Source organism: Pelmatolapia mariae, linkage group LG14 (assembly GCF_036321145.2).
Source record: "Pelmatolapia mariae isolate MD_Pm_ZW linkage group LG14, Pm_UMD_F_2, whole genome shotgun sequence".
NCBI lineage: Eukaryota > Metazoa > Chordata > Actinopteri > Cichliformes > Cichlidae > Pelmatolapia > Pelmatolapia mariae.
The window spans coordinates 24,571,811-24,596,202 of record NC_086239.1 but is presented as its reverse complement, the minus strand read 5'-3'; the positions used below and the strand labels follow the sequence as shown (position 1 = coordinate 24,596,202).

At 39.8% G+C, this 24,392-nt stretch overlaps 3 protein-coding genes across 6 annotated transcripts; 2 read left to right on the top strand and 1 right to left on the bottom strand.

Annotated features, from left to right (window-relative positions):
* The first annotated feature begins 1,944 nt into the window (after positions 1 to 1,944).
* LOC134641211 (P2Y purinoceptor 13-like) lies at positions 1,945 to 5,395 on the top strand. 2 transcript variants are annotated; one of them, XM_063493501.1, is made up of 4 exons: positions 1,945 to 2,081; positions 3,007 to 3,210; positions 3,319 to 3,708; positions 4,059 to 5,395. In XM_063493501.1, the coding sequence occupies exons 2-4, from the start codon at positions 3,025 to 3,027 to the stop codon at positions 4,557 to 4,559; spliced, it is 1,077 nt and encodes a 358-aa protein (XP_063349571.1). In that variant the 5' UTR covers positions 1,945 to 2,081; positions 3,007 to 3,024; the 3' UTR covers positions 4,560 to 5,395. The 2 variants fall into 2 exon arrangements, with proteins under 2 accessions (XP_063349571.1, XP_063349570.1); XM_063493500.1 differs by having other exon boundaries at positions 1,945 to 2,403.
* A 6,131-nt stretch (positions 5,396 to 11,526) lies between these two features.
* Positions 11,527 to 20,582, top strand: mfsd1 (major facilitator superfamily domain containing 1). 3 transcript variants are annotated; one of them, XM_063493101.1, is made up of 17 exons: positions 11,527 to 11,720; positions 11,897 to 11,949; positions 12,280 to 12,392; positions 12,538 to 12,580; positions 12,722 to 12,789; positions 13,145 to 13,253; positions 13,384 to 13,486; positions 13,871 to 13,969; positions 14,899 to 15,010; positions 15,682 to 15,738; positions 15,931 to 16,087; positions 16,330 to 16,427; positions 16,551 to 16,663; positions 16,781 to 16,828; positions 17,016 to 17,082; positions 19,765 to 19,870; positions 20,075 to 20,582. In XM_063493101.1, the coding sequence occupies exons 1-17, from the start codon at positions 11,576 to 11,578 to the stop codon at positions 20,132 to 20,134; spliced, it is 1,551 nt and encodes a 516-aa protein (XP_063349171.1). In that variant the 5' UTR covers positions 11,527 to 11,575; the 3' UTR covers positions 20,135 to 20,582. The 3 variants fall into 3 exon arrangements, with proteins under 3 accessions (XP_063349171.1, XP_063349173.1, XP_063349172.1); XM_063493103.1 differs by lacking the exons at positions 19,765 to 19,870; positions 20,075 to 20,582 and adding an exon at positions 18,089 to 19,590; XM_063493102.1 differs by lacking the exons at positions 19,765 to 19,870; positions 20,075 to 20,582 and adding an exon at positions 18,071 to 19,590.
* Positions 20,583 to 20,705: 123 nt separating this feature from the next.
* On the bottom strand, positions 20,706 to 21,695 carry LOC134640585 (P2Y purinoceptor 3-like). The gene has a single exon (XM_063492496.1). It carries the CDS (start codon positions 21,693 to 21,695, stop codon positions 20,706 to 20,708), a length of 990 nt encoding a protein of 329 aa, XP_063348566.1.
* Positions 21,696 to 24,392: the final 2,697 nt, after the last annotated feature.

Here is a 24,392-nt window from a genome sequence, read left to right as displayed (position 1 = left end):
TTGCATCTGACTTGTCGGGTTCATCACAAATGATATTCAAACTGTCATGCCGTTATTTCAGTGTCGTTATGTACAGTCTAATGTACATATGTATTGGTTTGTTGGGTTTAATTAGTGTAGACCGTTTCTTCAAAATCATGACACCCCACGGAAACTTTGGCCAGAATGTGACATTTAGCAAAGTAATAGCAGGCATAGTCTGGATAACAATATTTGGAGTCTCAGGTTTACCAAATATAATTTTAACTAATAAATCGCCCAACTCGACACAGGCCATCACTTGTGTGCAAATGAAAGGAACAGAAGGAGTTGTATATCATACAAAAACAGTGATTTTTGCCAATGCTTTCTTCTGGATTGTCAGTTTGGTCATTGTGGTTTGCTACATCTGCATCACAAACAAAGTCATCGAGTCATTTCGAAACTCTGGCAGCAATAACAACCATGGAAAGCAGAAAATCAAACTACGCGTTTTTCTTGTTATTATTGTCTTTTTTGTGGCGTTTGGACCATATCACATAGTCAGGATCCCGTACACGTTTCAGCAAGTCAACTATGCCAGTAATTCCTGCTTGTATGAACTGAGCAAGTTTGCCAAAGATGCCAGCCTTTGGCTTGCCACCACAAACACGTGCATAGATCCACTTCTCTATGTCTTTCTGTGCAGAGAGTTCAAAGAGAAACTGGTATCTTTGATGGCAGATGTTGCCATCTCACTTAAATTGGCTTCAGCACCATACAAACCAGACACCACTTTGCAACAGACTAAATTCTGATAGATCTTACGAAATATTATCCCTGATTAGATCGGCTCAGATGTTATTGCTGTAGTGAACTTAATTATTCCTGTATTTATTAACATTTAATTGCATTATTTACTCTTTTAAATCGTGTAAAATTGTCCTTTTAGTACTAAATGTACCACATGAAGAGTTTGAAAAACTGTAACATGAAATGCAACAGAGTGAAGTGGTATTTTCATGCTGATTTTATGTAAAAGTAGCACTGCATTTTAATCAGAAGGTGAATGGAGACAACGCAATTATCATACAAAGCACATTCAATCATCTGTCTTTCATGCAGATGTTTTGTAATGACTGTGGTTAAAGTAAATAAGGTTCATGGCAATAAAGAGTTTGTCTAAAATACATTTTTTGTATGATGTTAACCATGTATGCAACAAGTTTATGTCCTACTGCATTGCTTACTAATTATTAATCTGCTAAAATATGTATGTCTGTATATTCCACCTGATCTCACTGAGCTTTTACTTATATATTTTTCTTTGTGTGTGCCAAACTGACTGTTGGTTCATGGAATTATATTGTGTTTATCTGTCATGATATGTATCAACATGTGTGATGTGTGTTTGAAATTTAAAAAAAAGGGTTAACTTAAGCAACAACATAATTTGGAGACTTGTAATAAAACATGCGTGCTATTTCTCAACTTGCTTTGCAGCTGTCATAATTCTTGGTTCAAATCCAAACAAAATCCCACAGGAAGTTATTTTTGCAATGTTCTCAGAATGTCCTATTTTTAACAAGAAAGTGAGAGTGGAAGGGAATGGTAAATCAGTCACTTGTTGTTGTAATTTGATACTATTTACAGAAAATACACGCTATTTCAAACAGAAGCAATTTATAATAATATCATTTTCTTCCCAATTTTTTTACATTAAATGTGATGCATCATGGAAGAGCTTGCTTGCTTTCAAGTGAAGTCAGTAAGAGCAATGTGCAAGCTTTGCATGTTACTGTTGCCCACTAAAACCACAGCTGGTGGAGACTTTTTGAAACAAGGCGTAAGTATTGAACATTAGTTGCGAGGTGGAGCGAAGAGCTGTAGGGTGCAAGAGGTCTGCAAATAAGTCTGTGGCTGTGGTGTTCGCCTCTTAACAGCTACTAAGTCTGACGCAAGCTAGCGGAGGCAGAGGGACTGGCACGGAGTAGAGCAAGCCTCTCAGCAGACAATTGGAACAGGAAGCAAGGAAGGAAAGGGTCTTTCACCCGGAGGAAGACTGGCAAACTCATTGGGATTGTGACAAGACAGCCACACATTAGCTCCAGGGACCACCCATTGTAAGAGCATCAAACACACACACACAAAAACACTTAAAAAGAGAGAGTCAGAAGGGGAGGAAATACCAAGAAAGACATAAAGATTCAAACCTCAAGCCAGAACCAGTATTCCTGGACTGATTAAAGAACTAAAATAACAGCAGGAGGTTTTCACGTTTATTTTATTTTTTATTTTCCTTCATTTTTTCCTGTGGCTAAGAAGAAAAAAGAGGAATTTGCTATTTCACTTCTTCCTTTTTATGAAACATTGTATTTTCCGTTGCATTTTGTCATTATTCTTCTCATGCCCCACCTACACAGACGATAAACACGCAAAAAGAAGGTAAGTCTCAATTACTGGCTTTTCATGTACATCTTGCAGATAAATTACTTTTTGAAACTGGGCACAAATACTTAATTTGCCTAACAATGTAACTTGCAAAAAATCTAATTAACATTTGAGTGCACACTAAATCAGACAAAGGTTTGAAAGCAGTGTATATTAGTTGCCATAGTCCATGTGTATAACCTCAGTGCTATTCTTCAGAGCAAAAAGAAGAGAGGACATAGGGAATACAGAATGAACAGAAGCACAGACTGTGCATTTAAAGTATATATTAAGTCTGTATCTACATGACTACAACAAACAAAGTATTGGTATTTTTAAGAAGAAGTTTAGGAAGCAGCTGTAACATTCAAAATGATCTGATAACTCCTGTGGTCAATTTTTTTGTAACTCTTGTCATATAAATAATAAACATCTGTCATATAAGTAATTATAATAATAAAGAACTTCAGCTACATTTTCTTAGGGACTTTTGTGAGATAGACAAAACAATGCTATAATTATTTCATATTAATTCTAGAAACAGCATATTACAGTGTTTTTATCATTTCTTATGATGTCTCTGTCATCTTTTTTTTCACTCTCTCACCCTGTCAAAAGCCAACTAAGGATCACAGTATGAACAACACCCTGTCCAACACCACCTCCTTCAAGTGTGTTCGGGATACCAGCATAACAGCTGTGGTTTTCCCCTGCCTATACAGTGTCCTCTTTATAGTTGCTCTGATACTGAACTCCCTCGCTGCATGGATCTTCTTCAGTATCCGAAGCACTTCAACATTTCTGGTCTTCCTAAAAAATGTGGTAAGACACCAAGGCTTTTGCTTTGTAGGTTTAGTCTCCGCAGCAAAGTAAGGAAACAACAAAAAAAACAGCATTATAATAACAAAGTTTAAATTTGCTCAACAACAGGTGGTGGCTGACTTGCTCATGACTCTGACCATCCCTCTGAAAATCTTAACGGATGCAGGTGTGGGTTCCTGGCAGCTACGCGCCTTCCACTGCAGATACTCTGCGGTGCTCTTCTACATCACCATGTACATCAGCATCCTCTTGCTGGGTCTCATTAGCTTGGACCGTTACCTGAAGATTGTCAGGCCCTTTGGGAAGTGTGCCCTTCAGCGGGTCCGTGTTGGTCAGATACTAAGTGTAGCTGTTTGGGTGGTAATGCTATCATTAGCGTTACCCAACGTTATTCTAAGTGACAAGCCGCCACGGCCGTCTGGAAACAGACTGAAGTGCACTTCCATGAAGAGCCCGGCTGGCTTGCTGTGGCATGAAGGTTTCAACTACTTCTGTCAGGTAGCTATGAATTAAGGAAATACTTTGAAATTTAAGCAAACATTCATATTCAACCTCCTTCCGTTTAGCATAAGATTTCAGAACCAGCTGTTTTCCTTTAAATGTATCCCACAGATGACACTGCTGTCAGCTTTTTAATGTTATTCATATGTATGTGTGTAAGCAAATTTTGCACAATAGAGAAGTGTTGCTATTAATATATCTGTACTGCAAAATCAGCTAATTTAAACAGAATACACTATGTCCTTCTGCAGTTATTAGAATCTTGCTGCTACTGCTGACCTAAATTAATTGGAGAAAAGCTGCGAGGTGCTCCTCTGATTTCCCCTTTTCTTGTTTTGTTTTTCTAGGTTATTTTTTGGGGGACGCTTGCTTTGATGGTAGTGTGCTACACATTCATCAGCAAGAAGGTTTATGAGTCATACAAAGCCTCAAAGAGTAGATCTCGGGGTGCCAGTCGCAAAACCAAAGCGAAAGTCTTCGTTGTAGTGGGTGTGTTTTTCATCTGCTTTGCACCATTTCACTTCGTCCGGGTTCCCTATACCCTCACCCAAACACGGAGCGCAACAAGTGACTGCAAGGCTCAGAATGCCGTCTACTTTGCCAAGGAAACCACCCTGTGGCTTTCAGCAACAAATGTATGCCTAGACCCGCTTATCTACGTGTTTCTATGCAAGGTGTTCAGGAGAAGACTGACTGCCACACTCTGTATTAAGTCTCTCCAAAAAGGTTTTGACTCTCCAACAGCCACATCAACGCAACTTGAGGTCTCACAGATAGCCTACAGTAAAAGGCTGTCACACAACGGCACGTCAGAAGCCAGTGAACAGTGCACACTGGGACACAATTAATAACACCCTGGAAGAATGTTTATTTTGTATATAGTAATTCCTCCTAATAAGACGGTTGTAAAAAAAACAAAACATGTAAAAATGAATGCAAGTTTATAAGAAACTGATGAGTAGATAATGTGTCAAAGAAGAAAAGCCAAAAAGTCTCATGTGAGCACCGACTACTGCTTTTCATACAGTACTAACCAAGTTTCTTAGTTTTTTTGCTAAGTCATCCATCACATTTCCTTGCTTGCACTTGCTGTCATTTACACTTCCTCCTTTCTAATCTTACATAAACTGCACTTTCCCTTTGCAAAAACTTTGACTATGTGGTGAAGATCTTGACAGCACAAATTTTCCAAGGATTAGTGACAAGGGACTGAATAATAACTGAAAAAAAGAATAATAGACTTTAACAAACTCTGCTTCCAGTAATTAAAATGTTACTATCATTTTAATAAAAATTATATTTTTCATGCTGTAGTTGCACAGTGTTCACTTTTATTTACTTTGCTGAGGCTAACAAAGCTCACACAAGCATCATTGGTGGGTAAGCTAAAAAGCCAAAACATATACAACAATAGCTACACACAAATAGATGAGGTTTGAAGTTAAGTTTAGGGGGGCTACCATGAGTCGTAAATATGTCTTGAACTAGCGTTAGTCATGAAATTGAATCTGTTGTTTTCTTTATGTTGGCTTCTGAACACAGACGATTCAATATGAGAGATCGTGCATAAGAGATCATGATCTTGACAAAATGTTGTGTCTGCATCAGGTGATAAAGTGCGTTGTTTGCTAATCAGAAGGTCAGTGGTATGGTCCTTATCTTTAGTCTGCTTAAACTGAATTGAAAGTGAATATTAAAAATGAAATAAAATCAAACATAATGGCAAATATAAAATTGAAATATCTGTTTTGGGAAACGTAAATACTGGTGTTGGTCAGTCTGTCACATCTGGTACTTAAAGAAAAGACGCCAATTAAATAGAAAGAAAAGGTCAGCGCATTATGAAAGCTTGACAGGAATATGGTTGAGAAACACAGACCTTCAAATAACTTGTCATGGTGTTTAATTATTTGAATTATTTGTTTGTTTGTTTTTTGCTTGCACACTTTACACTAAATGATAGATGACAATATTTACCTATTTTTGTATCTAATTTCAGTGTTATTTCATATTTGGGACATTTTTTGAAAAAAAACAATGAAGGTAAAAAAAGGAACAATGAACAACACCCTGTCCAACATGAGGACAGAAACGCAGACACATAGCGCACTGCAGGAGATCAGCTATTTGATAACAACCACTGCAACCCAACTAGAACAACACCCAGCAATGCTGCAAGAATTTCCAAGCATAGCATACTGCCTTTCACAACGCTGCAGCAGCTTCTGATGAATTTTCAAATTGACCAAGGGATGAGAAAAAGAATACAGATCTGGAATTAATAGACTTTTTCCCCACACTACCACACCCCGAAGATGGGCTTCTGGACATTCACAAACTGGTTCAGCAGAATTAATGTCACTTCCCACCTGATTTATAATCCAGTCTGCATGTGGGTTTGATTAATATAATAATGAAATATGATCTTTCTCCACCCCACCCACTGTCGGTTACGACAGAGGCTGATATTTGGGCAGGAAATTAATGAGCTACTGAGTGGGGAGAGTAGCAACTGCAGCCGGGGGAAGGACCATTCATCACCTTCAGATTAAATCCTCTGACAGATGATAGTAGTGAATTATTAGAAATACTAAATTACATTCATGGAAATTAAATAAACCCCCCAAAGATAGTGTTACCTACCCATTTCCACAGAAACAGAATTCTATGACTAGGGATCTATAACATAAGGCAGGGACTGACATTTACTTGCATGGTTGTGTAGCTCACATGTCAATAAAACCAGTAATGTCAAGGTCTGCACTGACAGACCGTGTGAAGGCTGAAATGTGGACCCAAAAGCAGACATGTGGAAACAAAACTTGATTTCAACTAAACATGAAACACGAAACATGAAACATCTAGTACCTGAGCTAGACGAACAGACGATAAACAAAGGGAAACTCACACAATATATACACAGAGAGGTGACAACAGCTGGGATGAATGGACATGATGACACAGGGGAAGTAAAACTAAACACACTGAACACAGGACGAGAGACTGTCAAAATAAAAAAGGAAGCAGGAAAAATATGGAGACGAGGACTAAGACCCGAAAAAACTTGTCAAGTAATGTTTTCATGTTAGAGCTGCCAACAGTTTTAAAACACTCACTGTCAAGAGAGATAATTTCAGGAAATTTATTAAACTTAAACTGCAGGTCAAATATGTTATTTTTACACATTTCAGATCACCACAGCCAGCTGTGACATAGTTGTCTATTAATTGCAGGGTGAGTTCAAACCACTATCAGAAACCGATGTCCACATAGCAGGCTCTGCAGAACACAAGAAGCTGTTCAACAGTATTTTTTTTAACATAATTTGACCTCTTTTGTTTTGGGTTTTTTTTTGGTTTGTTTCTTTTTATACAGAGCCAACTAATTAAATATGTTAGGAAGATATATTTATATTGCACGGAATCTACATTTGGCTACAATAAAGTAAAATAATCTGAAAAAATATATACATAGAATCAGAATCAATTGAAGTATCTCAGGGTCTTGATCACGAGTGAGGGGGGAGAGGAGAGCAGGAGATCGCCAGACAGACTGGTGCTGTGGTGCTGCAATGAGAGAGCTGCGTAAAACATCGAAAGGAGCCAGTTGAGGTGGTTAGGGCATCTGACAAGGATGCCTCCTGGGCGGCTCCTGGGTGAGGTGTCGGGGCATGTCCCACTGGGAGAAGGCTCTGGGGCAGACCCAGGATATACTGGAGAGATTATATGTTGCAGCTCGCTTGGGAACAGCTTCCGCCGCACAACCCGGAATTGGTGGCCAGAGAGAGGGAGGTCTGTGCTTCTCTGCTTAGGCCGCTGCCCTGAGACCCATCCCCAGATAAGCAGAGGAAAATGGATGGATGGATGGATGGATGGATGGATGGATGGATGGATGGAGTGATATAACATTGGGGGTTATTTCACAGTGTTCGTCAGAGTGACAGCCTGGGGGAAGAAACTGTCTTCTCTGTGGCGACTGGTTTTAGTAAGCAGTGCTGTATAGTGCCTGCCTGAAGGCAGTAGTTTAATCTGTTTATATCTGGGATGTGAAGGGTCTGCATACATATTTTCTGCCCATTTCCTAACCCTGGATATGTACACGTCCTGAATAGGGGGAAGCTCGGCACTGATGAAACTCTCTGCTGACCTTACTATCCGTTGCAGTCTGGCCTGTCCTGCTTGGTGGCTGAGCCGAACCAGACAGTGATTGATGTGCACAGCACAGACTGGATGATGGGAGTGTAGAAGATAGTATGCATATGGTATAGTATATGTGAATCTACGGCAGGGGTGTCCAAACTTTTTTCGCTGAGGGCCACATACATAAAAATATAGGAGGGGCTGGGCCACTTACTAGAAATTAGGTATATAACCTTAACTTTACTGTATTAAAAATCACTTAAAAGTGGTCAAATGTGTTATATTGTTGAATATAATTAAAGACAAAACTGCCTTCATCACAGTTTTCCATAAATGGATCTTTATTGATTTATTCAGAAAAAGCTTTGGTAGCTCATTCTCAGAACAGCAGCCTCAGATTTCTTCTTAGACAGAAGATTTACAGTACAGAGAAAAAACAATAAAGGGGAAAATGGGACGGGTACATTTCAAGTTTGTTATTTAAGTTATTAGGCTTAGCAAAACATCTATTAACGTTCGTTTGAAACGATTATCACCATTAACAGACTGAACTGGACTTAATAACAGGAGTCCATATAATTTTAGTGAATTATTCTGGTGAGTATCAGCTGCGCTGGGTATGTAAATCGGGCCATCCAGCTGCGGTGCTGATCGTACGCCACTTGTGGCAAAAATCCGGACAAATGTCACTTGACCAAGGAGCAGATCTGCATCAGATGAGATCAGCTGACTTGCGTGTGCGTGCGCTGTGCACAGCGGTGTGTACTCTGTGTGTTAACAAGAAAAACGCATATAAGAAAGCGGTGCGCAAAAGCAGGCTAGTGACAGAATTGATGCGCATTATTGATATTTGAAGCACGTGTACCTGCACATTAACACATGGGTACTGTGGAATACATTTTTACTCACCTAAAGCGCTCGTGCTCTCGTCCACTCCCCGCAAAGAAATTAGCAGCTGTGCGGTGTCTGTGGCATCAGCGCTCTCATCACATGCGATGGAGTAAAAATCAAAAGCACAGCTTTATCAGACAGCTGCAGTTTAATGTTGGCTGACGAGTCTTCAATGCGTCGCACAACTGGATTTCTGGACATGCTGACGTTGTTGAAGTCCTGCACTTTTTCTGGGCACGTTATTTCGGTGACTTTAACGAGGCCGTGTTTTATGAGGTCTCCATCTGAAAAAGGCTTGCCATGTCTTGCGATGAGTTGGGCGACCTCATAGCTGCTATTGGAGCCTTTTCCTGGACAATTTGAGCACGAAAAAAAATACTGTTGCTGACCTCGCAGGAGAGCTAGCATTTGCTTTACTTTCTGCTCTCGCTCAGCACCAGTGTAGGATGCATAGGCCTGATGTTTGGTTTCATAATAACTCTTTCATAACTGCCACAGTTTCAGTGCAAATCAAACAGACACACTTCCCCTTGAATTCTTTGCAGAAATATTCACTCTCCCACCTTGTCTGAAATTTTCTGCATTCACTTTCTACCTTTCGCTTCTTTGGTTCTGCCATGTTTAGTAACTTGCGGGTACACTTCTTCTGTGATTGTCCTTTTTGGTGGAGCAACTGCCTTGATCAACAGCAGCTCCCCCTGGTGTTAAAACTAAGAAGTGCAATACACTCAAGCAAAAGTTGAAGTGCGGGCCATATTCTATTCAATTTATAAAATTACTTGCGGGCCAATTAAAACTGGACCGCGGGCCGCAATTGGCCCGCGGGCCGGACTTTGGACATGCCTGATCTACGGTCTCTGGACAGTTGACAACAAGATGGCTAAACAACAAAAACAGCTGGTAATAAACTGACATTATGTCAGCTAATGGTAGGCTTGCGCTTTATACTTTCCCTCTGATAAAGAGTGTGATTACATTATCACATCATATGAGAATTTATTTGCCAAGAGTCTGGGTCCAAAAAATGTTTTATCCACTTCAAAGAAAGTTTCACTAACAGCGGCTAACAGCAGCTAAGAGATGCTAACAGCAACTAACAAAGTACCAAAGACAGCAGTCCTTACTGACAGAAAAGTTCAGGAGTTCCACAACAATTGTGTCTGTGTCATCGGACAGCGACACTGACTCCTCAACCTGTATCTGTCTCCTTTCACAAAACTTTACAAGCTCCTGCAGAGTAGACCCACAGCATACTGACTGCTTGCTGAGATAAACAGTGGACAGTCAGCCTACACTCACTACAGATGAACACCGCGTACAGTTTTTGAGGTGACTCGCTTGGGGGTAAAAACATAAAATACCACAAAATATCGAATTGGCACATGGGTCATGCGCCAAATCAACGTGAGCATTCTGCTCAGCTCTCTCTGGTTTGCATAAAAGATTTATAGTCCAAAGTTTGGACTGTTATAAAATTGAAACTTCATATATCAAATATGTTTCAAGATGATTGGTTGACCCCCTTTTAGGCTTTTTTTTTTTTTCACGCTATGAAATGTTTAAACATGGAAATCTTGAAAACTATTAAAAGATAAAATCCTGGTCTGTCATTGGTCTGTCTTACCATCAAATCAGCGTCTGAGTATGGGTTTTTGAAATACAATTTGTCATATTTGCTCAATCTAATATGTAAGTGTAATGAAAATAGCATTTGTTTATTTTGTGACTATCAGTACCCCCTACCCACCAAGTTTTTGTAGTTTGTAGTTGTGTATAGTTTTTGACATGTTGATGTCTAAACATTGTCTCATTTTTAAATGTGCAACAAAAAAAGCCATCTTGTAAAGTATTTCATGAAGCTAAAATCTGTTTTATTATTCCTGATTTACTGCTAAGTATTCATATATTTCAGGTGACTATACAATGGAAAAATATAGCATATAGAAAACTCAAATGTGTATAAAAAGGTTTTTATACACAAACAGCAGAAGAAAGACATCGCAATCAACAGTTCATTGCGGTTTGCAATCTCCTGATATAGTGATATTTTACACACTGGACCTTTACAAATTCTTTGTCCTGGTAAAAAAACAAAAAAAAACAAAAAAAAAAAACAACAACTTTAATATATATTGTTATCAGTAGTAATTTAATGACTGAAATATAGTTCATTACTATTTTTTTACACTGTCATCACATTCATTTCTCACTTTCTGGGAATCACCTGTCAGGTCACCTGACAATTCAAGTCCAATATAGGCGATTTAGCTTTATAGCTTTATTCTTCCATCTCCTATGAAGAAATATAGTCTTTACAGTTTTCATTAACCTTTATTCTCACCATCTTTGAATCCGGTGACCAACGAAACTAGCTATCACAATAGTTTAAGCTTTTAAATTAAAGTGACTACTTTATCTGTCCAAAAATACTGACACATATTTTACTGTAAAGTTTCAAACCGCTTGAATCCGCTTTCGTTTCTTCAAAGAAGAATTTTTAAACGCAAACTCCGCTCTTCTTTTTCAAAACATCCCTAAAAGACCATCTTTCGCTTTTCAGGGAAATGTGATCTCAACAGTAAAAGCTTTTAGCGTCTAATATTTCATGCTACATCGGGACAAACGTTACTAACTAACCGTTTATGCTCACTGTGTAAGACGAAACCTCATCTGTTATTTACAGTCATCCCACTCCACTCAGCTGACTGTGCGCGCTCCCGAGGCGTACGCCAGCTTCACTGCGCGAACATAATGCCACGTGACGTGCATAATGGGTCATATGACAGACACTCTTAGGTCTTCCTTTCTGCTGTGGACCTCACAAATAATCGAACATGGCGGATTTGGAAGAGCGGCAGAGATTGTTGGGAGACGAGGACAGGGGCAGTGGACCCGGCAGGCCCATGCTCGCCATCTGCGACCCCAGCCGCTTACTGCACCGACTGGTTGTCCTTTTTTTTATGTGCTTCCTGGGATTCGGTAAGGAGTAAAAGGCGGCACGGCGAGCTATTTGGGAGATTTGGGACTAACTAAAGTTAAATACTATCAAGCTAGTGTAAATAATGCACGTTGTTGTCTGCTTATTATGTATGAAATGTATAATAAATGCAATAGTGTCACGTCTGAGCCCTGCTAATATGGGTGCTTTGTTCCAGGAAGCTACTTCTGTTACGATAATCCCGCTGCACTCCAAAGTCAAGTCATCCAGGTATTTCACCCATAATTCAAACTTTTACACCAGGGCCTTAAAACCAAATGCAGGCATTTATATTAATCCCACACTAACAAGCCTTTGGAGATTTCTTTTTATATAGAAGACAGGTTATCTTTTAAAGATCACCATATTCTATGTAAACAAAAAATCTACATAATAAACAACAAGAACAGTCAAATAAGATTCCTAGTAAATGGTGTTGTTACACTGATTTATTCAAAAAACTAGAGCATACTGTGCATTGTGCTCAACACAAAATGAAAGCAAAAACTAACACAAAGCGAGAGTCTAATGTCTGTTGTTTTTCTTCTGTGACTCGCCCAGGATTTGCATCTGACGACTTCAGACTTCATGCAGTTGTACGCCTGGTACTCCTGGCCTAATGTAGTTCTCTGCTTCTTTGGGGGATTTCTGCTTGATCGGGTCTTTGGTGTCAGGTAACGAGAAGAACCAGTCGTTGTATGTTTTTTGCCAGCTATGTGTTGTTTATGTATTTTCACCCAAAAGACAAAAGTGAATGCTCCGTATGGATTTTGTACATGTCGTTTTGATTGGTATCTTTCCCCATGTTCTTGTTTACAGGCTGGGAACCATCATCTTTTCCCTTTTTGTCTGTGCTGGACAGGTAATATACTCTTGAAGTTTCAGAAGAATGGAGTTACTTAACCAGATATACATTCTGTTTAAATCCATATAGCTCAATAGAAAAAATCCTTGGGAAAACTGTGGTGATTAGATTGTTTTTAATGTTTCTACCTCTGCATAGGTGGTCTTTGCTGCTGGAGCATGGACAAATCATTTTTGGCTAATGGAAGCTGGACGATTTATATTTGGGTAATAAAACCAAAACAAACTGTTAAACCTTTTTATTTTACTAGAATGTAAAAACTTTAAAGAAAAAGCAAAGATTGGTCCTTTTCTTGTTTGAAATAGTAATAAAAAAACATGCAGTTTCTTATAAGACTGATTTATATCAGCTTACAGAATATGAATGATATAGCCAGAAATACCATATATGGGGGATTCTTAGCAAACCCGAACACACATCAAGTCGCTAAAACAAAGTCAGTGTGGTGTCATTCAGCCACATATATTTATCCATCAAGAGACATTAAAGTCTGATTCTAGGGCTCAGGTTTTCAGTCTTGTTGCTTACATGATCCCTTCTATGTTGTCTTTTCTTGGGTAGTATTGGAGGAGAGTCTTTGGCAGTAGCCCAAAACACATATGCAGTGAACTGGTTCAAAGGCAAGGAGCTCAATCTAGTATTTGGCCTTCAGCTGAGCATGGCTCGCGTGGTAAGAAAGCTCCAAATGAAAAAGTGCATTTATACAGGCTTTGAAATACTTGTATTTTTGTTTGTTTTGATATTGTAAATGAGGAAAGCTGTTCAAAATGCATGCCACTGACTTCTCTGCTCATCCCAAGGGCAGCACGGTGAACATGAACATAATGGGCTGGATTTATAACAGAGTTACAGATGCTGTTGGCTCGCCTGGACACACCGTGCTGGGTGCATCACTCTTGATAGGTAAATGTTTTACAGTTGCACTTCACTGAACCTGACTTGTCAGGTGAGTTTTACACTCTCAGACTCCAGTTACACCCCCTTTATTTCCTTGTTTGGTAGAAATGCTACACCCTTTCTTTTTTACTTCTAAGTTCAAATAACACAGCTAGCACAAACCAACAGAGAGAAGTGGTTTAGAGAACTAAAAGTGCTGCAGACTGTTCCAGATGAATCACAAGGAACAGAAGAAGTGCCAGTTCTTGTAATGTTATCCTGTGTCATGCAGACGTTTCCACTTTTGCACAACTTGCAGTTTTGTGTTGTTTCCTGCTGCTTCTAATTTCACTGAACATGTTTAGTGGCAATAAAATGATTCTGATTCTCCATTTCTTTTTCTCCCCTTAGCTGCCATAACATGCGTGTTTTCCCTAATCTGTGCCTTGGTTTTGGGATTCCTTGACAAAAGAGCCGAGAGGATCCTCAACAAGGAACAAGAAGGAACAGGTAATGTCTTCCCACACTTTCTCCCTCAATTTTGTGTTTTCCCTCTTTCACTCACATCAGTGAATGAATACTAGAAGTTCTTCCACAATCGTCGCAGATTGCCCCCATGTGCAAAGCCAGATTTAGTTTTTGTTTCATTGAGCTCTAAAACCAACTATCTGGTTTGACTCTACTTACTCTGTTGTGTTGGACTTTTTGTTGTCGTTGTGTTGGTGGCAGTTGTAGCCAGAGGTGATTTTGTGGTTCCAACCCCATCCACATGACAGAAATAACCTCTTGAATTTATTTAAATTTAAAATGTCAAGAATATCCACTTGAACTTTAGGTTGAAATTACCAGAAGTTAGTTGTCAAAGGTCTCTCTGACCTCTCAAAACCCTTTTTTTCCTTTTGTTTTTTGAATTGTAAACCTTTTTCAACATGTTGATGCCGAACTTGCACGGATAACCACACTCTCTGTTCTCACTCGATGGTTGCATTGTGTGGTTTCATTAGTTAACCCATTTGCTGGCTTGTCAACAGTTTAATTTCTCAAAAACTTTCAGCAGAAGCAACATTAGCAAGTTGAGTTGGCATCGCATGATGTCACCCTATTAAAAGGGAAATGAAAGGTGAGAGCGCTGAAGCCTGAAATGCATCCATGTGAATCCTGCCTAACTCATGAAGTAATTATTTTTTTAAAAAAAATCACGCACATCAAATATGATAAAATAATGAACTGATGGCATTTTTATATTCAAATGGTTTAGTCTGCAGAATCATGGATGAAAACTACTACTTGACGGGGAAGGAAATGGTTAAATTTGGCATGCTGTAGCATTTTTCAATAAGAAAAAAGGTTGACATGTGTTAAAGAAGCATTTATTCTTTTAGAGTTGGTCAAAGCAAATGGTGTTCTTAGACAGATTTGTTTTTTGTGTTGCATGTTAGGCGAAGTGATCAAGATCACGGATGTGAAGCATTTCCCTGCAGCCCTGTGGCTTATCTTCATCATTTGTGTAGGCTACTACGTGGCAGTTTTCCCCTTTATTGGACTGGGACAGTGAGTACCCCATACGTCTGCACTCTTCCTCTAACACCATGTTTCCTCCAGTGATCCTCATATTGCTTTTATAGTATATATACTGTCTGCAGAACGCTGTCTGCTCTGTGCATCCCCTGTTTCTCATGAAATACAGGAAGCAGCACATGGATCCCAACATCCCAAGTGCATTATCTTTGTTTGTAATTGGTGTATTTTATATGTTATTCATTTAATGTTAAAAGTGACCTTATTTAGGCTTTCCTAAAGTCAACATATCCTGTGATGTGCCCATAACCATTTAGCTTTGAGTGAAGAAAGAACTAAATAATGCACTGTTATGGTTAAAATGTCTGATAAGAATTAAATAAAGAACCTTCATTAAGGTAGTACATTGCATTTGAGGTTGTACAACCTCACAATGTTGTGTTGTGATTAAACTACAAAGGGAGTTTTTGACAAATAGCTTTGAAGTGAAAGGACACAATTGCAGCCCTTACAAAATGAATTTCCTTCACTGAAAGGCGTTCTCAGATCACGTAGCAACTGACATGGATTTGCCACAATGGGTCAGCACTAACTGAGCGAATGGCTGCTATGAAAATTCAATCTCTCCTTTTGTTGTCATAACAGCCAAAAAGCTAAGCAGTGCTTTGTACTGTGAACGCATCATCTTGTCTTTTCATTCGCAGGGTGTTCTTCATTGAAAAATTCAGCTTCTCCCCAGCTGAAGCCAGAGCTGTCAACAGGTAACTCAGCTTAGGTGTTGCCTGTTGGCCAACTGAGACCAAGCTACCTTAAGATATCAGCATTCTTTATATTCTGCAGTTTTTGTGGCGGGTGAATTTCCTAAAATAGCGTGTTCTTCATTTAATATAAGGATATTCATTATTTAATGTTTTAACATGAATCATTCATTGTCCATTGTCTGTCTTTCCTAGTATTGTGTACATCATATCAGCCCCTGCATCTCCAGTTTTGGGCTTCATGGTTGATAAGACGGGGAGGAACGTGAATTGGGTATTGCTTGCAGTGGCAGCAACACTTGCCGCTCACATGATGCTGGCCTTCACTTTCTGGAACCCATGGATCGCAATGGTAGCTTCCCTGGCAACCTTTTACACTGCACTTAAACATTTTGCACATTCATAAACAGCTATAGTATGTCTTGAAAGTTGATTCTGTTCATGTGGATGCACTGAAACAGTTTTTCAGTGAGAGAATCGTTATATCTCATCTCCAATTAACTTCTTTGGTCTCAACCGACTTAGAAATTGTAAAGTGATATTATAAGTGATATAATTGCAAAGTGAGATTCTGTGCATTTGCTTGATTTCCAGTCCCTGCTTGGCGTGTCATACTCCTTATTGGCCTGTGCACTTTGGCCCATGGTGGCTTTTGTCGTGCCTGAACATCAACTCGGGACAGCCTATGGCTTGTATGTGCCTTTTTTTTATCATTAAGACTTAAATTATACATATTCTGCTTGTTTGGGCCACCCATTAACATATAAATATTGCTATATTGACACTGATGTGTGTTCTCTGTCTTTGCACATCAGTATGCAGTCCATTCAGAACCTGGGACTCGCTATCATTTCCATAGCGGCAGGGGCGATCCTCGACAGCAAAGGGTACCTGGTTCTGGAAGTGTTTTTTTGCGCCTGCATTTGTGGTCAGTACTTTTATGTCTTTTTGTTTCCCTTTTTTTCTCAAAGTCTTGTTAGACACTTGTGAGTGCCATTGTTGGTTATTTCTTTTTTGCATTGGTTTTCCTTCTCCTTTCTTATAGTTGGACTGATAGCCGCAGTGTTGCTGTACTTTGTGGATTGCATTAAAGGTGAGAAAAGACTGGAGTGTTGAATTCTCCCACTTTCTCACTCCTCTCTGTTTTCTGTTTCTTTATTGTCTCCAATTTTCTTCATAACCCTTCTCATATGACATCTTTTCACTTTACTATCACACTCTTTTCCTTACCATCAGACTCACTCACTGCTTAATCTGCCTATTTCCTTCTCTTGCTCCAGGAGGAGATTTGAACCAGTCAGCCGCAGCCAGAGCCAAACTCAGTAAAGAAGCCAGTTCAGATGCAGAGTGAGTAGCTTTGACCTTCCACACACCGTCAGTGCTTTTCCACCCACTTACGCATCAATTAGACAAGCATCTCAGAAACGTATTGAACATTTCTCTCATGCAGTCAAGTGACATAAACACATTGTAGGTAGGCAGAAACTTCCAATATAGACACAACTAATAGTTTTAGCTACAAATAATAGTTAATAATGTATAGAGGTGATAAAACATACCAAAAGTTTTGGTCGATTAAACTTTAATTTGTTCAGAGTGGTTGTTACAGAAAACAGGGTTATGGACTTGCTAGGGATACAATACAGTGTATCAATAATGTTATGTTTTCTTATTATCCACACTTAAAATGCAAGAAACCTGTACAACATGTATTTTGTATGTATTGTATATTATACATGTATTACACATATAAAACTTAAGCGGACACACACAGACTTTGTTGTTGGTTCTGCAACAAAGAGAAATTTTAAAGGTAAAAATCCTTTATTAGTTTTTAGTTCAAAAGTTTCCAATTCTGGCCTCATATAGGATTTTATATTATCAGTTGATAGGTGTTCCTTTTGTCACTCTTTTTTTTTATGTAATAAAGTACCAAATGTTTGGTGTAATACATGCAGATTTTTTTTTTTTTTTTTAATAAACACACACACACACACACAGGCAAACATGTTTTGAAGCGAGTCTTCTTTAACTTCAGGAAGTCGTTTTCTGTATTAGCTGGCCAGGTCATGTGCTTTGGCTTTCATGTTCATTTGTACTGACACATGCAGTTAACAGTACATAAGCTGTGGTTGGTTTATTTTCCACTCGCAGCACTGAATGAAACCAATACTGCTACTTTCAGTTCACAGTTAAAATTAGAAAGAACGATGAAAGTCACACATGCTTTCTGTACTCATGTATAACCTGACTAATCTCTATTTTTATGTGTGTGTTATGACTTGTGCAGACTGATTAATATCTCCTGGTTCATGCCTTAATTGATATTTTCCAGATGATGATGATGATGATGATGATGATGATGATGATGAGCGAACACACATGGTCCTGGGCTTCAGAGCCAGCAGGCTGCAGTGTCCACCCCTGAGCTTTCAATCTGCTACCATGGGGCAGGACTGCGGTTCTGACTCCGCCCAGTGATGTCATCTGTGGTTCTTCACACCAGAACTGACTGTCTGGATTTGGAACTGTTGTATAACCTTGCATAAATGTCTAAACGCGATTTTACGGGACACTTGACAAACGACATATCCTACTTAATCCACAGTTACTCTCCAACGTGTCAAAGAGACTTTATTTCTACTTGGATTCACTCACTACTGACTTTTGTGTGTGTCAAAGTTCAGCATGCTTGAAAAATATTTGAATTATCAAAAGATGACATTTGTACTTACAGCACAGAGGGAAGGGGTCCTTTGATTTTATCATGTACTATTTATTGTTAATTTAGCTTTTTAACATGTAAAATGGGGTAACTGATTTTAAATGTTTGGGGTTTTGTTTTGTTTTTTTCTTGTTTTTACAACAAAACCAACAACATTTCTGCACAACTGTTATTAGCCTGGTTGCAGAAAGATCTGCAGTTCATTTATGTACACACCATTTGTCACAATTACTAACCAAAATCAGCCTTATTGGACTCTGCTTGGGCACAATGGGCTCATATTCTGTTCTGATATGCTTCATTGACCTTTGTGTGGCGGGTTATCTCAAAAAGAGCAAAGCTCTTTGTTTAAGTCTTTACTGGCTGATTCTCTTATTTCTTCATTTGCTCTTTGCTGATTTGCAAAGTTCATAAAAGTTTATTTTCTGTTCCATCATCAAATGTTACAATTACCTTAAAGATCATTAGTAAGAGAGAGACACTTTTGAACGTGCTTACCCATGTAATGATATTCACAGTCTCAACTTTTATAAACTCTTCCATTAATTTGACCTTTATTTTTTTTAAAGAGTCAGATCAGTTCCACACAAGAATTGTGTTTTATCGATTGTCTTTATTGCTCTTTTATCAAGCTCAGGTAATTAACTCTTTCTAAGCACTTCCCCAAATTGATATTTGCTTTATCTTAATGGTGTAACAACATATTCAGCTTAACACTGACCATTCCAGTAATGTGGGAGGAGGATTTTGTGTTAATGGCAGGGTCACACACTGTGGATGATTAACATTCACTACCTCAGTTGGGCAAATGAGCCCTTATTTGAGTCTTAACAAGTATTTCATACATGTATAAAGACAGCCAGTACAATTAATAGTACAAAAAGGAAAAAAAGGTGGTTACACTTTAAAATGACTATACTCAGAAATGGGCTGCTCGGTCAGCTTGTTTGCTCTGTGGTGTTGGGAACTCACTGCAATTGTTTAACAGAGAATACTTGTATTAAACTTTAACTGTCATTGAACTGTGTACAAGATGACTGTGAAATTGTACAGAAAAAATCAAAGTTATTGAAAAGATCACATTTGATGCCATGAACAATGACATTCAATTAAACATTTTTTTTAAAGCATCTTCTTTTTTTTTTATTGAAGTAGTTATTCTGTAATACTTTTGTGTCCTTTTCTCTGTCTTCTGCAGCAGACTGGGTGACTAATCCTATTGTAATATTTGCATAATTGTGTTCATGTTAGTGTTGGCTGCAGAGATGTTCAAAGTGTCTATGTTATTTTATTTTTTCCTGCAGGAAAGAAAGGCGGCCAAGTAAGCCGACACAGGGTGAGCTGGCTAGACTGGCACCCATGTCTGCTTTTGGCTTACGCAACCGCTATCTCTCCAGGCTGGGCGCACAGGTATACAAACACACACACACTTTATGCAATTCATATTCAAACAGAGCCATTTATTAATCCATTCAGCCTCTTATCTTTACAGTGATAGAACATTATGTTTTTTCTATTATTGTTCTGTTTGTAGGCTTTGCTTCTTCGCTGTTTTAACTTCCACTGTGGGGTTTTTCTTCTTCATTTAATCTGTCCTGTCTTCTCTTCGCTCAGATCCCAGAACACTGCTCCAGCCATCTGTCATCACTTGCTTACAGGAGTGTTCTGAAATGATGCCCTTCATTCAGCTGTCTGCTGCTCCAACACTGTCACTCTGTGCCTCGAGACAAGTATATGCTAAAATAGATGATGCTTTAAAAAATGTCCTATTTTCAATGGAAATTTGAAGTGCTTTTTACCTCCAGGTTATTTTTAATCTTCACTTGACTTACTGTTCCGAGTGTTCGTGGGTGCGTCTGTTTTATGGCTACATATTGTCACTGTTTGGAATATTTTGGACCTGTCTTATTTTCCATTTTTGAACTGATATTTCTTCTCTTTTAGAAATAAGATTCTCTACATACGACAGAGGGCACCAGTTCCCACAAATGTTTAATGTCACCTATGACCACAGTGTTGCTGCTTTCTATTGAGCAGTCTATTGATTGTGGTATTGCTCCAGTTTTGCAGGTTAATTGCAAGATGACGTTAGTATTTGCATAATAATTGCACAATTGGTGAAATTTTGTATATTGTTTAGTTATGACAAATGCATTTTTTAATTTAAATCAATAAAATGAAGTATAAAACAGAGAATGCGTTTTTAGGATAATTTTAGTCACTGTTGTCTGCCGATCACATCCCTTCACGGATTATACCCTTCAGACCTCTTGCTGACCAGACACACAGTGGGCTCCACTCTTTTATTCCTCCTCCAGAGCCAGGCGCTGAACTTCAGACGCTTTGGATGAGAGCTACAGAAGTAGATGAGAGGATTTACGCAGCAGTTTAACACGACAACCGGTTTCCAGACTTTAAACGTGATCATGGCCAGGTTCAGCAGATGACAGTTTCCTGGCATGTAGACTCTGACAAACATGTAGACAGTGCGGACAATATGATACGGCACAAAACAAACGGCAAACATGAGGCACACAGTTAAAAGGGTATACAAGCACTTTTTGCGCACACGCTGTTTCCTGGTATTAGAAATGCAGTCCGCGGCTCCGCAGTACAGCACCTTTATCATGGAGCAGTAACAGGTGACCACGACCAAGAATGGGATCAAAAAGCCTGCTATAACCAAAAACAGCCCATACGGAAAGAACACATCAAATTGCGTCGGGCCGGTCATTTCAAAGCAAACAGTCATGTTGTTGATCACACCCGTGTGCGCAAACACAAATGTCGGTGAAATCTCGGCATTGGCTAGAATCCAAATGGACCCTGACGCAAGGATGGCGAACTTTCTGGTCCTGAGGCGCACAGCAGCGATGGGATAGCACACCCCGATGAACCGGTGAACGCTGACGCAGGTGACAAACATTATGCTACAGTGGAGGTTGACCAGAAAGACAAATCTAACAGTTTTGCAGAACATGTTGCCGAAGGGCCAGAAGTTTCCCATAGCATCGCTGATGATAAGTGGAGGAAGGGCCAGCACGAAGAGGAGGTCCGCGACTGCGAGGTTGGTCAGGTAGATCACCGTGTTGCTCCAGCGGCGCGTCCGACAGATAACGCACCACAGCAGGGCGCCGTTTAAACTCAGGCCAAGCAAAAAGACTAGGCTGTAGGACACCGGGATAAGGATCCTTTTATAGTAGGTGGACACCGGGCAGATTTGGAAGTCCTCCATCCAAAAGGCCAAATCTGATGGTTTGATAGGCCCTACAGCAAAACGACCCTTAAATGAGGCCTTTTAATATTTAGGCATCATTATACCTCACCTCTTCGGTTCTCACCTAAGCCTGTGTAGGGTGGCGTGATATAAAATATAAATCGTGCGTGTTTGTTTAACTTGAGTCCAACCCACACCCTGGAAGTTAGTTGCTAAGAGCAAATAGATTGGCACACCGTGAGCCATTCCCAGCAACCTCCCCCCCCGCGCGCGCGCACACACACACACACACACACAAAAGATAAACCGCGCAGAATACAGCGATTAAAGTCGATCGCCAAGTTAAATGACGCCGTGTCAACACGCGCGCGGGGGGGGCGCTGTATTGAAAAGCAAAGGCGGGGGGCACGCGCCTCAGCATCCCATTGGCTGCGAAAATTTTCCAAGTGTGGTCGCTTACCGGCTGCTCCCGACTCTAAGTGTTCACTGCATCTCTGTCTGACTGCGGGTGGAGAGCTCGTCATGCTGAGGAGCGGCACGTACAGGTTAGTAACCCACGCAGCGACTCGCCTTAGTCCCAAATGTAAAGCAGCAGTGTTTATTATTTCGGTTAAACGGGAAGCTCCGGTAACGGATGCTTCAAGCACTGAGGAGTGATTTTAAAACCCTACGTATCGGTACTCTCTGCAGCTGGACACAGAGTACAGGCTCCTCGTATGCCGAGATTTTCTGACATATTTCATATTTTTGAGAGTTTTGCACCCTAACTTGAGTGATGTCCTTCCAGAAATGTTCACCAAGGAGAGGAGGTGAGACTGCGCAGCGGGAGTCTGGCTCGGGAGAGGAAGCACCTTGCTCTGTGCATCAATAACCAGGTAAGATGCAGCCTGTTAGTATTGTTGTCATTACTGTAAAATAGATTATATATAATTGTCTGGTGCTGGGAAAGTCATGTCTGTGGATGGATGACAGACTGTTTTTTTTTTTTTTTCCGGTGAGGGAACAGTTCAGTAATGATGTCATTCACTTTGTCATTCTTTTTTGGAGCGCTAAGTTGATGCTTTCACTGCTGGGCACCACACACTTCTAGGAGAGGAGAGAAGACGGTGTATGTTGCAAACATCTATTAAAAAATGTCTTTCATTATCCGCTTTTGGACTTCTGTTGCACTTTGGAAAGACATTAGAAAAGCACCAACATTATGCACAATGGAAAATCTTTTCAAAAACTATATTAAAGCCGTTTTTCTCCCTTGCTCCCTAACTGCTTTGAATTCTGCTTCCCTTATTCACCAATTAAAATGGTAAAACTGACTGAGTTCAGTTTGGTTTAGGAAATTGCTTTTTTTATGTTGGCTCGGGGCCACTCAAAGATTATCGTTGTGGCCGCAACTAAAAAAGGTCTCATTAATACTACATATAGCGCCCTTCATTATAAATGACTTCATTTTCAGAAAGAAATAGTCATGCCATAGTTGAACTGCTCAGCTGAATGGGGCTGGCATGTGTTCCTCATTGCAATGAGTCCTGAGCTCATGTATAGGGTTTAATAGCTCTGACATCTGGTTTGAAAGGAGCAGTTGTTGCAGTTGACTTGCTAATGTAAATCCTGTTCTGCTCGAGTCATCTTTAACAGACTGTTTCCATTGTGTGCTCGAGGTGAGTGTATAGGTGCACAAGGTGTAGCGAGCCCCTGAATATTTAATGCCGGTGATGTAGTGTTGCGCATTATCGGTGGCTGGGGATATTGAGCCTGTGAGATCTGAAAGCAGAGTTCCATCATACATTTTTCACTTACTCTGCAATATATTATGATGGTGCCCCCCCCCCCAATTTATTTCACATCCTTGTACACTTGCTAATTTTGACTTCAGAATATCCTGATGTGTTTCCACTGCGCGACCTGACAGCTGAATTTCATCATCACTTTCCCAAAAATGACATTTCTAAATTGATCTAGCTCAGCTCTGTGACATGCCACGTCAGGGTGGATTCATGCAAGACTGCTGAGGAGGACGTGAAGAAGCTCGGTGAAGGACCAATCAGTAATTGGCATTAGATATATATGAGTGAGGATACAAATGTGGGTTACTGAGGCTGCTCCACTTGCTCCGTGTGCATGAGTGATTCAGATTCATTGCCGAGGTGGGAACCCCGTGAGAAACGCATTAATCTATCTAGCTATTACCCCGTAATCAATGGAAAAGGTGAATTTTATGGCCATGGGTCCGTGTTGTTAATCATTTTACAGAGAGATTATTTAAGCAGCATGCCAATGGGGTCACATCTAATGGGGTTAAGTATAAAATATAAAAGGTGGAATATTTGATGCAGCACTCACAGTTGGAATCTTGAAATCTGTTACCAGTATCATGCATGAAACTTATAATTCAATAAAAATCAAGAAAAAAATGTCCCAGTGTGCAGTCTTTTTAATGAATATATTCAACGGGAGCTGAATATCCATGGATTTCATTCAGATCCTGTATCGTGGGACAGGGCAACAACAGAGTCTTGCATTTTAGGCACAGCTGCAGCATTCTGTTATGCAGAGGGTTGTACATAGTACGAGTGTGGTGCCAGGGAAGGGTGTCATATTTCAGAAGTGCATTACTGTATCTCCCTGAGTGGGACAGAGCAGCGCTGAGTGCTGTTTGCGCTAGCTCACTCAAACGCCCCGCGATTGAGTTGTAATGATGTGGACGAGCAGCATGAG

Excerpts from the sequence above, each read along its gene's own strand:
- LOC134641211 (XM_063493501.1), top strand. The coding sequence starts at position 3,025 with ATGAACAACACCCTGTCCAACACCACCTCCTTCAAGTGTGTTCGGGAT. Across the intron at positions 3,211-3,318 it reads TGGTCTTCCTAAAAAATGTG|GTGGTGGCTGACTTGCTCAT; the intron begins GTAAGACACCAA and ends GCTCAACAACAG. Across the intron at positions 3,709-4,058 it reads GTTTCAACTACTTCTGTCAG|GTTATTTTTTGGGGGACGCT; the intron begins GTAGCTATGAAT and ends TTGTTTTTCTAG.
- mfsd1 (XM_063493101.1), top strand. The coding sequence starts at position 11,576 with ATGGCGGATTTGGAAGAGCGGCAGAGATTGTTGGGAGACGAGGACAGG. Across the intron at positions 11,721-11,896 it reads TATGTGCTTCCTGGGATTCG|GAAGCTACTTCTGTTACGAT; the intron begins GTAAGGAGTAAA and ends GCTTTGTTCCAG. Across the intron at positions 13,487-13,870 it reads GGGTGCATCACTCTTGATAG|CTGCCATAACATGCGTGTTT; the intron begins GTAAATGTTTTA and ends TTCTCCCCTTAG.
- LOC134640585 (XM_063492496.1), bottom strand. The coding sequence starts at position 21,695 with ATGGAGGACTTCCAAATCTGCCCGGTGTCCACCTACTATAAAAGGATC.